Genomic DNA, 14,455 nt, shown 5'->3' with positions numbered 1-14,455 from the left:
TTTCCTTATTTTTTAATATTTAATAGATATAAAATATTATAAAAATAAACAATCTAATACTTAATATTATTAAACCATATTTAGTTTTAATTAATATTTAAAATTAAATAATAAATAAATAAACATTACGTACATTAATCTATAACACTTTTATAAATAAAACATTTCCATCATACACGCTTTTACATTCAGTGCATCACTTTAAGTAATGTTTTTTGAACTTTCTAAAAATGTTTGAAAAAAATTAAATATTTGATAAAATTTAGGAAACACTTTTTATGTTAGAAAAGCTTCTTATAGTCATTGAAAAACGAGCTCTAAATTGAGATAAAGATGATTTCTAAAATTAATATTTATTTTTTATGGGATAAAATAAGAAGTAAAATATATGGGTCTCTTACATTTTGGAAAATAGTTTGGAAAAATCAGTTTTTGATAATAGTCATAAAAAAAATAGGGATCCATACCCTTCAAAAACAAAATTATGTTTGTGTGGACCCCACATTTTGCTCGATGCGTTCCCACTCAATGGAAAGACTCGCTTTTTTGCTTTATTTGGTGAAAATTTGATTTTGAGAAAAAGACTTGTAGTCGCCACTTATTTTTATTTTATTTTTGAAGGGAAAAACAAAATAAGAGAAAAACTCTAAGTATGACTCCTAAAGGAAAAAAACAGGTCTGTGAAAAACCGAAGTCGGGTTCGGGGGTCAGGTTACTTATTGGGAAGGTATAGTGGTGAGCTGTAGCACCCCTCTGAGCCCATATACGTACGACCTCTACTAAACGAATTGAGGAAATTGTGGTAATTAATTAATTAATTATGGATACCAAGAAAAATAATCAATGTACAAGTCATGGTGAAAATTAATATACATAAAAATGATGATGAAATCTAATTACAAGAATATACAAAATAAATGATAAGAGAATTATGTAAAATGATTTATTGAATTAAATAAATAGAAGATATTAAAAAAAGTTTTAAAAAAATTTCAAAGGATTTTATTAAAAATGATTTTGAATTAATGATTTCAATTTATTTACTTACAAAAAAAAAAGAATCAGCTTATTTTCTCAATTTCATTTGTATTCAATTTTCAAAAAAACTATTTACACTTATTGTATCAAAAGAATTTATTACAAAATTTTAATTTGGGCACAAAAATTATTTTTACTTGCTTTTACTAGAAAATAATGAATTTTTACAATTTTATTTACAAAAGTATTTAGATTCATTTTCATTTAAAAAAATTATTTTTACAAATTATTTAAAATGACATAACTTTATTGCAAAAGAAATTTTAATTAAAAAAGAAAAACAAAGATTTAAATCCTCTATTTCTGAAAAACACTTTTGATCCCATTTTAATTAAGGAAAAAGAATTCATTTGAAAAAAAAATATTTTTAAACAATTTTATTAAAAATCAATTTTTGGGACAACTTTATTTACAAAACAATATTTGGACAATTTTTATTAAACAAAGAAATTTTTGGAAAAATATTATTTAAAAAACAAATTTTCAAATTCCATTAAAAACATTTCTTTTGGATTTTTCTAAATGCATTTTTCTGAATTTTTATATATATAAAAAACTTTCTTTTATTAAAAATAATATTTTAAAATTGTTGTTTTATTAAAAAAATTCTAGTTTATTCGATGTTCAATTCTGCGCACACTCAATAAATATATACGAACAAATATTTACAAGAACTAATAAAAATAAAACCAAATAAAAGTGAGAAATAAAATATGTACTCAAATAAACTTACAACAAGTTCTACGTGTCATCAATTCGTACTCAGCCAACAAGATTACAGAGTGGGTCCATGCAAAAACAAGAATAGCACAAATGTAAATATCTAGAGACGTACAAAATCCTAAACAAATATTCAAATTTCAAATTAGTCCAATAAATTTCAGCAATTAAAAATGGGCCTCAATTAACAAATATAGCCCAACAAAAATATCTCACATATCTTAGATCATAACCTAAAGTTTCCAAATTAATAGTCAAAATATAAGCTCAATTAATCAAACCTAAAACATGATAAATTAAAATAAATCTCATTAAGCCTAAATTTAATATCTCATCATTTAAGCCCAATTTAACATACAAACCTAGATCCACAACCAAAATTAACCCAATTTAATATTCAAACCCACATCCAAAATATACTACAATATTATATTATATCCAAATTAAATAATTCAAATGAATACAACCATACAAATTATCAACTAATTTAGCCCAAATTAACAAATTTCAAATTAATAAATTCCAAATTAATTCACCAACAATAAATTAGCCCAAATTTCATATGAATTCTCTAACAACAAATTAACCCAAAATTTCATATTAATTTACCAACAACAAATTAACATAAATCTCATACTAATTAATAAAGCTCAAATGTAAGGCCCACAAATAAACACAAATACACAAGCCCAATTTCAACAACAATTAATATTGAAATAAAAGAAAATAACAACCATAACAATAACAATAATAATAATGATAATGATAATGATGATGATAATAATAATAATAATAAATAATAATAGGAAAAAGAGGGATGTAAGGGTGCGGAAATGGCGGGCAGTGGCTGTTCGGGGAAGATGTGGGTGTGTTGGAATGGAGGAAGAAAATAAAAATAAAAAATGGGTTGTGAGAGCGGTCTCGTGAGTGGCAGTGTGTGGGTAGGAAGAAGAGAAAATGAAGAAAAAAAGAAGAAGAGGGGAGATAGGGAAATGAGCAGTCGGCTGGGTGTGGGAGTTGGCTGTGAGTGAAGTGTGGTGTTGGGGAAAGAAAAAGATGAAGAAGAATGGGGGAAAATGGGGAAGCCGGCCATTGTTGGGAATGGTTAAGGAAAGAGAGATGAGAAAAAAAGAAAAAAAATGGGGGGATCAAAATCAGTAGTCGGTCACCTTGTGGAGAAAAAAAATGAAAAAAATGGGGGGATGAAAATCAGAAGAAGTGGAGGGGGGAAAAAGAAAAGGAAGGGGGTGGGTGGGGGGGGGGGGGGGGGGGGGGGGCCTTTTTCCAAGTTGGGGGCGAGAGGAAAGAGGAGAAAAAATGGGGGGAAAGTCTTTGGAATTGGGAGGAAAAGAAAATGGGGGCGGGGGCCAAGGGAATTTTGGGCGAGAGAGAGAAGAGTGGAAAGGGAAAAAATTGAGGGAAAAATGAAAAGTGGTTGGTGGCGAGGAGTATGGGAGGAGAGAGAAGAAGTGGGTGGGTGAGGGTAGGTGGAGGAGAAAAAGGAAGAGACAGGGGAGAGAAAAATAAAATAATAAATAAATAAAATAAAAATATAAAAATATAATATAATAATAATAATAACAAATAAAACTAATAAGTAAAAATAAAAAAAATAAAAAAAAGTAATTTACAAAATAATGAAAACTAAAAATTAAAAAGTGAGTGGGCCTAAAATAACATATGTAATCGAGATTTAAAATTGAGCTCAAAATTAATACAAAAATAAAATTGGGACAAAATTTGGGATCTACAATTTGATAGCTCAAATATGAAAATGTCTAAATATATTCCCAAGTTTCTTAATTTCCAGTGCTGCTTGTGGCTGATCTTCCTCGTTTAAATGATATCCCACCTACCAAGTACTGCCGATGGAATTAATTTCCCCATAGACGACAAAATTCAAGCAATGCTAGTACTATAGCTGATGCTGAGGTCGCTGTAATTTCCTTTTCTTTTATCCCCTTCAATTCCTTGGTAAATACATGTTACCAGCGATCAGTGATTCATGTATGGATTCAACCATAAATAGAGCTCAGACTGAAAGCAATTCAGCAATTCATTTGGAACTGCAATGGCTTTAACAGGCTATGACTCTGAGATCCTTTTAGTGGTTATTTGCCTTCTGCTCCTTCTTCGCTTTTTTAAAGGCAAAAATATAATCCCATGGAATTGGCCTCTCATCGGAATGTTGCCAACGATTCTTTTCCAATATGATCAGGTTCTAGATCTGGGTGCTGAAATTTTAGAAAGATGCGGAGGCACCTTTCTGATAAAAGGCCTGTGGTTTGCTCACACGGATATGCTAGTCACTCGCATTCCTGCGGACGCGCACCATGTGATGAGCACAAACTTCTGGAAATTTCCCAAAGGGCCTGAGTTTAGGATGATGCTTGATGCTTTTGGGAATGGGCTCTTCATTTCTGACTTAGAAGACTGGAGTTTCCACCGAAGAATTGGTCGAGCGTTGTTCAATCACCAGAGGTTCCAAGAGTTATCAGTGGATATTACCCTGGATAAAGTGGAGAATGGCCTAGTCCCAGTTCTGGAGCATGCTTCCCAACAACGCTTAGCGGTGGACTTTCAAGATTTGTTCCAAAGGTTTGGACTAGATGCAACATGTGCGTTGATCACAGGGTGCGACCCCAAGAGCCTCTGCCTCGAGCTCCCAGATGTTCCATTCGCATCCGCTATGGAAGAGGCTGGAAAAGTGATATTTCTACGCCATGTTTACCCAAAATGCATTTGGAAGTTACAAAGGTGGCTCGGTATTGGGTCAGAGAGAATTTTGATTGCAGCCAAGAAAACCCTCTATGATTTTGCAGCGGAACATGTATCCTTCATGCGAGAAAGGTCGAACATGGGAACTAATCAAACCGAGGGGCTTGATATTTTATCAGCATATATCAATGAAGATGAAGCCTTCCAATCATCGGCCAGTGACAAAGTGTTGATAGACAACATCTTGAGCCTCTTGCTTGCAGGTAAAGACACAACTAGCGCAGCTCTCTCTTGGTTTTTCTGGCTTGTTTCAAAAAACCCTTCAGTTGAAACCAAGATCATTGAAGAACTCAAAGCAGCTGTACCAGCAAAAGAAGCTGAAAAATGGCATCTATTTGATGCAGAAGAGCTAAGCAAGCTGGTTTATCTGCATGGGGCATTGTGTGAATCTCTAAGGCTATTCCCCCCAGTTCCCCTACAGATCAGAACTCCTCTTCAACCAGATATCCTTCCAAGTGGCCACCGGGTTGATCCTTCCACAAAGGTAATTTTTCATGCGTATGCCATGGGCAGGATGGCTTGCGCATGGGGAAAAGACTGCCTAGAATTCAAGCCCGAGAGATGGCTGACGGGAAAAGGAAGGACTAAACATGAGCCAGCATACAAGTTCCTTGCGTTTAGTGCAGGACCCAGAATTTGTTTGGGGAAAGAGGTGGCTTTTTTTAAAATGAAGGCCGTTGCTGCTGCTATCATGCATAACTACCATTTCCAAATGGTGGAAGGGCATCGGGTGGTTCCTACCGTTTCCATTGTTCTTCATATGAAGCATGGTTTAAGGGTTAACGTTAAAAACAAATGGGCCTGAATTGAATTATTCCACTGAATTGAATTGAATTATTGAATTATATATATATGCAGTTTTAGGTTTTTCCATTATGTATATATATATATATATATATATACATAATGTGCTTGTATTATGGATTATGTATCAGGAAATCAGTACGGTTGATAAAGTCTTTGGTATAATAAAAGCCATGCATAGATGGCTCATAAAGATTAATGTACATTTTCTTAGTAGTATAAGCTAGACTTAATCTAGATTGTCCTATAAATGTTACGATGTATATCTTAAGATTGTGTTGAGGGAAAGTTCCCATAAATTTCAATTATTCATGTCAGTGGGAAGATACATCTTGGTTGGTAAGCCTTAAATAATGTAAAAGGTCTTTTATAATTGGGAAACTTGTATTTTGGGAGGGCCATTTGGAAATAATATGGATTTCAAAACCTTAGAATAGGAAATATGATATTCAACTAATAATATAAAAAATAATATGATTCTTGTGCACTTTGTGCTGAGTGGACTTTTGATACCCATTTTCCCCTTACCCAATCTCCATGTTAGCATCCACATTGAGATAGGAGGCAAAAGGGTTAAAAAAAAATTAATTACATAAATTTCCCAAACATCTCTCTCTTCACTTTCTCACCACCCGCACTAAAGCCAAAGAACCCCAAATTTGAAACCATAAACCCTCCCTAATCTTCCTCTAAATCCAAATAACCTAAATGTCGTGAAATCCTACATGTGATTTTCTCATATATCCCCAAAATCCCTATAATCCCAGGAAACAAACCCTAATCCCTATTTGCACAAGTCGATGTCGTAGATTTAAGAGTGTGGGCATCAATCGATGTCGTAGATTTGAGAGTGTGGGGAAACCCTAACCTCTTTGTCTAAAGATCCAGCTCCGAATCTCTATCTTCATTATCGTCATTAGGTGATATATTTTTATGTTGGTATATTTATGGTGGTTTATTTGTGTTAAAATTTTTTTTTCACATCGAGAAAGGAGGGTGTGTCGAAGCATGACTATGAAATTTACATATTCTCTTTTTCTTTCTGTACAAAACTTCACCTTTCTCTGTAAATTCCTCTCAATTAAGGGCTTCTTTCGGAGATTTGATGTAGCTGCTAATCTTTTGTACTGTTTCTCGAAAACCCTTTTTTTTTTTTTTTTTGGAAAATGTTCTCAAATTTTGAAGGTAGGAAATTTGTTTATTTTTAATATTGAAATAGAAACCCAATTGTAGTAATGAATTGAAGATGTTTATTATTATTATTATTATTATTTGTTATTTGTTTGGTTAATTTAAAGGTTTGTGGGTTGGTTGATTATCTCTCAAAAATCATTGATCTCAAAATTTGTTTTTTTTTTTTTTTTTGTATTAATAAATTGAAGATTTTTTTTATTAGTTTTTTGTTTGGCTAATACAGAGGTTTGTGGTTTGGTTGATTATCTCTTAGAAATTGTTGATCTTAATTTTTTTTTAATTTTTTTTTGCAAATTCTAGGAATACCTACGATTGATGTGATTTTGTTTCTTTTTCTTTTTTAATGCTCTATGGTACTAGGTTTAAGTTTTTTGCGGATGTTTGGGTGGGCATTATTGAAATTAGTGGGTTTATTTTGAGAAATTTAGTTTTCTGGCTGAGGAATTTATGCTTTTGAAACAACAAGCATTTAGTTGAGGAATTGTTTTAGGGTTAAAACCATACTAGATTTTAATTTTGTTGTTTCTACATCTTTTAAAGAATGATTTTAGGCAGTTAGAGTGTGTTCTTTTGTTGTTTTAGGGTTTTTAGGTTGAAAATTGATATGGATTTATGTTTATTAGATTGAGTTAGAATTTTTCCCACGAATTTATTTGAGAAGCCATGATATGTAATTGTGTTTTGAGATGGTTTTATACTAATTAGTTTTATTTGTGTCTATTTTTGTGCATTTATCTCAGATTTTTTTTTTTTTTTTTGGTTTTATATTTTTCAAAATGGTTTTTGGTTCATGACTCTTAGAATTGGAAAGGTTTAAGCTAAGTAGGATGAGTTAGCTCTTTTACTTTGGATTTATTTAATATTCATTTTTTTCGAGTTCTACTTTTAGGATCGGATTACATTTGTGAGTCTTTAAATTTGAGATGACTTTTATTTATTTTATTTTTTGTCAAATGGTACTGTGGTTTTCAAACTACATAACAGATGTAGACATAGGCATTATCGAGGCTTGGAGACCATTGATGCAGTTCTTTTAATTACATTACTCTTTACCATAATTCAGGATTGACTTTTGCTCAAAAATGTTGATTCTTCATTTTGGTCTCCTTCATAGTTAATTAAGCATCACTATTTCTACATCTTTGTTATCTTTGTAAATAATTTTTTGCCTTGAATTGTATAACATACTCATATAATTCAAAGTTGCAAAAGTCTTGACCCACAAATTACCATCTCATGTGGATTTGGGAGATAAGAAATTTACAAGTTGAAATACATTAAGCTTTGATAATTCTTACATATTGAAAACCTTTTTATTTATACAATATATTCTAATGGCATTTCAATATTTATGTTTACATTTTGTTTTCTTTTAAATTTTTAAGCAGATTCATGGGTCACAAAGGCTACCATAGGCTTCAGAATTTGACTTAAATATCTAAGAAGCATTCCTTTATTATAATACGAAATGCTTTTGGAAACTGGTTATAGAATTCCCGGGGAAATGCTTTTAAATAGAACCTTTTTTCCCCTTCAATTTGTTACTTTTAGGAAGATTTTAACTCAAGTCTTACAGTTTCATGTGAAAAAAAATTGGCAAATCCTCTTTTATGTGAAATTATGGATTTTAATTAGTGTTTTTGACAACCCTAATATTAGGAATATTATTGTTTGTGTTGGAATACTCAATTTTCTCTTCAAATCCTTGAACCCAATGTACCATCTCAAACATTTCTTTTTGTTTTACAAATGAATGTTGGAAATAGGATAGGCTGATGAAGGCTAAAGAACCAAGAACCAATTTGAGGTAGATTTGGAGATCAATCACTGAATGGTTAAGATGATTTCTTTTTCTAGTTTCATTTGATTTTGAGTAGATTTAGTGGTTATACTTATAGTAAAAAATACACAATACCCTGCTTTTCATGGTGATCATGTTAGACTAAGATTTTTTTATCAACCTCTACATGTGGCTTATGCTAAGAAGTGAAAGCAACTCACGGCAGACTCCATTTTAGGACTTTATTGAGTGATGGATGGACCTGAACTTAAGCATTTTTCATGTCTCGAAGTTAAAAGATTCTTTTGTATGTTTGTTTTATAAGTTTGTAGGAAATTTGAGTATTAGTTATTGAGTATAAATTTTATGCTCAGATGGCCTTGCAAGAAAGTTTAGCTAAATTCAAAAAGCAACAAGAGAAGTGTCGATTGACTCTCACTAGCATTGCAACTAAAGCAAGATCCCCTGAGCCTAGAGTACCTTAAGATGCATGTTGGAGCAGTTGAGCCTAGTGATCGTGCTTTGGTAGCGATGATGTAATTACTATTGGTGGTGGTCTTTATGTAGCTATGAATTTACTTGTTAATCATTTTGTAAAAGTTTGAACGTTAGCCATGTATTCAAATACTTTGATCTACTAGTTCTTTTAGAAATGTTGGTGTTTTTGTCTGTTATTTTAAGGTGCATATTAGTTACTGCTATTAGTGGAAAGAATAGACACACTTGATACCTACATCTTCATCATGGTTGAAAAAATTATATAATATTACATGATTTATTATAAATTTTACTCTCAAATATCAAAGATGTGTAATTTAATTCAGTTGGTTATTTTATTTTATGAGATCAAGGTTTTGATTTCTTTATGATAGTGCTACTGCTTGAACAGATCAGATTTATCAAAGATCTTTATCCAATTAAGATTTATGTGGAAAATTAAGATAATATTTTAGAATTAGATGCTACTACTTTTGGTTTGGACTAGTGATCTTGTAGCCAACTCTTGATGGATTTCTAAGAACTATTGTAACTTGGGACTATTGTTCTTGGTAATATCTTTGACCTCATTTGGAGTGATGTTTTTGCCCTTCAAAAAACTAGAATAGCAATGTTTAGAGAGGTTATAAACTCAAACACTTTAAAATTATTTAATCTTTATATATACATACATACATACATACATATATATATATATATATATATATATATATATATATATATATATATATATATATATATATTATGAAATTAAAATGAGTTCAGATAAGTATAAAATTAATTTATTGACTTTAATTCTATTGTATTTATTTCCAATTGTTATTTTCTTATACTTCTCACCTTTAAATTCTTCTCTTCAGTTTAAGGCAACCCTAAAGCCACAAATGACATATGTCAAATTTCATTTTAGAAAAATAGGAATGGTAATATTATATTACAATCACAAATTTATATTTTTTTTTTTATAAAAGTTATACCATTTTGCCCTTTATTATGGAAATATGGATATAACTGATTTTTTATTAAAAAAGAATAACAATGTTTTAAAAATAATAATTATTAATAATATTATTTAAAATGAATATATTATACTATTTTCCTCTTTATTAAAGAAATATGGATATTGACATCTTTGTAAAATAATAATTGATTTTTTTTATTAAAAATTAATAATAATATTTTAAAAATAAGAATGATTAATAGTATTATTTAAAATAAATAAATTCAACAAAAAATATTGTTTGATTTCAAGTCTATTTTTCTTGTTAAAGAAATTATAATAATATAACTATGTTCATAAATAAATAATAGAATAGATCAAATTTTTTTCAAAAAATTTATGGTATTAATTGGTTAACTATTTGATTTTAAAATTATTTTTTACTATTACTTAGACTTGTTAATAAATCAACCACATTAAATTTTATTTAATTTGAAGCTTATAATTTTTGTAAAAAAAATTTTAAAAATAGATATGATTTTATATAGAAAATAAACAATAAAGTTATTAATTTTTTTTTTATAGATTTCTTATATTAATTTGATCACTATTTGAGTCTAAGGGTCACAAAGGAAGGCCCGAAGCTTGGGATAGGTAGAACCCAACTTTAACTGAGGTAGTACCTAAGGTCCCTTAAGGTAGTAGTACCCAAGGTAAATTAAGGTAGTACCTGAAGGCTATTAAGGTAGTACCTAGGGTAAAGTCCGCAAAAAAACAAAACTGAACCACTTGCTCACACAAGAGAATCACATAATGGCATGGTCTAAGGGTCATAAAGGAAGGCCCGATGTTTGGGAAAGGTAGACCCCAACTTTAACTAAGGTAGTACCTAAATAGCCCTTAGGTACTACCTTAATGTACCTTAGGTACTACCTTAAGGGACCTTAGGCACTACCTTAGTTAAAGTTGAGTTCTATTTTTCCCAAGCCTCGGACCTTCCTTTGTGACCCTTAGACCATGTCATTATGTGATTCTCTTGTGTGGGAAAGTGATTCACCTGTTTTTTTTGCGGACTTTACTTTAGGTACTACCTTAATAGCCTTCAGGTACTACCTTAATCTACCTTGGGTACCACCTTAAGGGACCTTAGGTACTACCTTAGTTAAAGTTGGGGTCTACCTTTCCCAAGCATTGAACCTTCCTTTGTGACCCTTAGGCCATGCCATTATGTGATTCTCTTGTGTGATCAAGTGGTTAACCTTTGGTTATTCGGGACTGTACCTTAGGTACTACCTTAATAGCCCTTAGGTACTACCTTAATGTACCTTAGGACTACCTTAAGGGACCTTAGGTACTACCTCAGTTAAAGTTGGGGTCTACCTTTCCCAAGCCTTGGACCTTCCTTTGTGACCCTTAAACCATGCCATTATGTGATTCTCTTATGTGATCAAGTGGTTAACCTTTGGTTATTTGGGACTGTACCTTAGGTACTACTTTAATAGCCCTTAGGTACTACCTTAATGTACCTTAGGTACTACTTTAAGGGACCTTAGGTACTACCTTAATTAAAGTTGGGGTCTACATTTCCCAAGCCTCAGACCTTCCTTTATGACCCTTAGACCATGCCATTATGTGATTCTCTTGTATGATCAAGTGGTTAACCTTTGGTTTTTTGGGACTGCACCTTAGGTACTACCTTAATAGCCCTTAAGTACTACCTTAATTTACCTTAGGTACTACCTTAAGGGACCTTAAGTACTACCTTAGTTAAAGTTAGGGTCTACCTTTCCCAAGCCTCAGACCTTCCTTTGTGACCCTTAGATTATGTCATTATGTGATTCTTTTGTGTGATCAAGTGGTTAACCTTTGGTTTTTTGGGACTATACCTTAGGTACTACCTTAATATCCCTTAGGTACCACCTTAATCTACCTTATGTACTACCTTAACTGGCCTTAGGTACTACCTTAGTTAAAGTTGGGCACTACCTATCCTAAGCCTCAGACTTTCCTTTGTGACCCTTAGAGCATGCCATTATGTGATTATTTTGTGTGTTCAATTGGTTCACCTTTGGTTTTTTGCGGACTGTATCTTAGGTACTACTTTAATAGCCCTTAGGTACCACCTTAATCTACCTTAGGTACTACCTTAGTTAAATTTATGTACTTCATATCTGAAGCCTTGGACCTTCCTTTGTGACCCTTAAAGCATGCCATTATGTGATTATTTTGTGTGTTCAATTGGTTCACCTTTAATTTTTTGCGGACTGTACCTTAGCTACTAACTTAATAGCCCTTATGTACCACTTTAATTTACCTTTGGTACTCTCACTGGTATATATGTGCAAGAGTCAAACCCGTGACTTCCAAATCTTACAAAAAAGTACACATTAAGTTATCAAAGTTCATCTATTTTTTTTCTTCTTTTATATATCTTTGGAACAAAAAGAAGTGTTTGTGAAACATGGTGTGCCTTTATGGAAAATTTACTTATTTTAATCTAGTTACATTTTTCTTTAAAATTTGGAAATGTTTCTACCCATTGGAAAATTTCCAATTTTTGTTTGCAAACTCTTATGAATGCTCTTCTCATTGTAGTTAAACTGAACTCAATGGAGGCGGTTTGTTCAGAACCAGGTTGTTTTAAACACTTCACTAATGAACAATGCCTCAAGGCTTATCTCCAATCTTGCCACCAACACATTATCTATGAGATATGTGGCACCAAGCAGTTGAAGAAGAACATCAAGAGGCACCTCAGGACACATGAATGAAGATGTTCCTCTAAGAGAGTCAAATTCACTTCAAGGGTTGTCTCCATGTATTTTCAACTGTAAGATTCAAACGGTGTTGCAATAAATTTGTTTTTTTCTTCATTTTTTTTAAAAAAATTTAATAACTTTTTTTGTTTGAATTGGTTTCCTTAGAAATCAAATCTTGATCAACATGTGAAGGTTGTGCATCTTAAGCTCAAACCATTTGTTAGTGGCATTCTGGGGTGTGCCATGAGATTCCCATTCAAGCATGTGACAGATAACCACGAGGAAATTGGATGCCACATCTATACCCATGTAAGTTTTGTTTTACCTTCTTTCAAGGTCATTGTAGAGGATGAATTTGTGTTTTTATTTGGTGAAGCTCTTTAAACCACTATAGGAAAAACAAGTGATTTTGTAATTACATTGGTTCATGGGGATTTTGAGGAGTTTGATGAGCAATTCAGGCTGAGGCCAAAGGGTGGCAAGAAGAGGAAGTCGCCACCTATAGAAGCATTGTTGCGGAAAAGGGTGACTCCACCAAGTCAATTAGATTTTATTTTGTGTCAAGAGCCTGAGTACCTTTCTTGGTTGCTCTTTTCAGATGTTGAGGATCAATAGTGAGAAACACTCACACTATTACCTTTATCGGTTTAGTATGTTAAGTTATAGAAGTGTAGCAAAAGAAATAAATACAATCCTCTAATGGGCCGTTGTTTATTGTTCGTATAACTCACTGAAAAAATGCTTTGTATAAACGGTTTCCAATAAGCAGAGAGAATTTGACTTGATCAGACTTATTATAGTAATTGAATTAAGCCTTGAACCTTATAGTTTGCCACTATAGGGCAATAATGTTTTGAAACCTAAAAAGGCAGAAGACCTTTTGGTTTCTATCTAGTTGGTATAATAGTTGTAAAGTTTTAAGTGTTCTTTCTAAGTTTAAAGAGATTAGAGAGAGAATATACCCTACAATAATCCAACAAGAACATGAACTTTGTGGAAAAAAATTATACATATATAATCTAATTCAGCAAATTAAGTTTCCACCACTTATTTTTGTAAAAAAAAATTACAAATCATAATTTTTATTTTTTCCTTTTTCTCCTAAAAAAGAATTAAAAAAAAAAAAAAAAAAAAAAAAACTACAATCTTCTAATCCCACCTTGGTGAACCCACACAAGCCTGGCCAGCACTCTACATTTTCTATATTTTCCACCGATTCCCAGTATGATTTATGATACCACCCGAGAAAACTACACATAAATCCCTTCATGTACAAAGCAATCAAGGAATTTGCAGCACAATTTCACAATATAGGAAGTTGGTTTCCTATTCTTTCCCCCGCTTCCTTTTCTCAATTTTGTTTTTTGCTTAGATATTAAGGTGACAAACACATGAATTCCTTCTATTGGCATAAAATTGTTGTCGTTGCATGAAGGCTATCATAATTTATTTGTTGCTGAATTCGTTCTTGAATCTGGCCAGATTCTATTGAACTTGTCCCTGTTTTTTAGTCCAAGCTTCGATTTATGTTCGTCATAAGTTTGTCAAAGCACATAGAAAGATGTTGCCTTTGATCCACAAGCTGCATAATGAGAAACAAAATGAGGGTCATCACTACAAACATTGACATGTTTTGCAAATATTCAATCTAGATGATTACTAAACACTTAAAAAAATTAATAAGCCTCTAGGAAGAAATTCCTAAATCCATACTTAGAGCTTCTTAAAAGTGGGAAAAATGAAGAAATTTTTGAAAGAGTGATCGTCGTAAACATCCTCTACATGTTCCAAAAAACAAAAACAAGCATCTCATAAAAATAATAAACAAATAAAGTTACGGATGTAAACATTTTACAAGTGTCCATGCTGGTGGGGAAACAAGTTTCTGACATGCTAGCCAAGAATGGAAATACCAACTTAAGTTATGCTTTTCATAATTATAAT

General features: G+C 31.9%; 1 protein-coding gene and 1 pseudogene across 1 annotated transcript; both read left to right on the top strand.

Moving 5' to 3' along the window:
• The first annotated feature begins 3,829 nt into the window (after positions 1-3,829).
• LOC117904052 (alkane hydroxylase MAH1-like) lies at positions 3,830-5,341 on the top strand. The gene has a single exon (XM_034816578.1). The coding sequence runs from the start codon at positions 3,830-3,832 to the stop codon at positions 5,339-5,341; it is 1,512 nt and encodes a 503-aa protein (XP_034672469.1).
• Positions 5,342-12,325: 6,984 nt separating this feature from the next.
• LOC117904051 lies at positions 12,326-14,175 on the top strand (annotated as a pseudogene).
• Positions 14,176-14,455: the final 280 nt, after the last annotated feature.

Source organism: Vitis riparia, chromosome 17 (assembly GCF_004353265.1).
Source record: "Vitis riparia cultivar Riparia Gloire de Montpellier isolate 1030 chromosome 17, EGFV_Vit.rip_1.0, whole genome shotgun sequence".
Classification (NCBI taxonomy): Eukaryota; Viridiplantae; Streptophyta; class Magnoliopsida; order Vitales; family Vitaceae; genus Vitis; species Vitis riparia.
The sequence above is the reverse complement of the archived record's forward strand: the minus strand, read 5'-3'. Positions and strand labels throughout refer to the sequence as shown.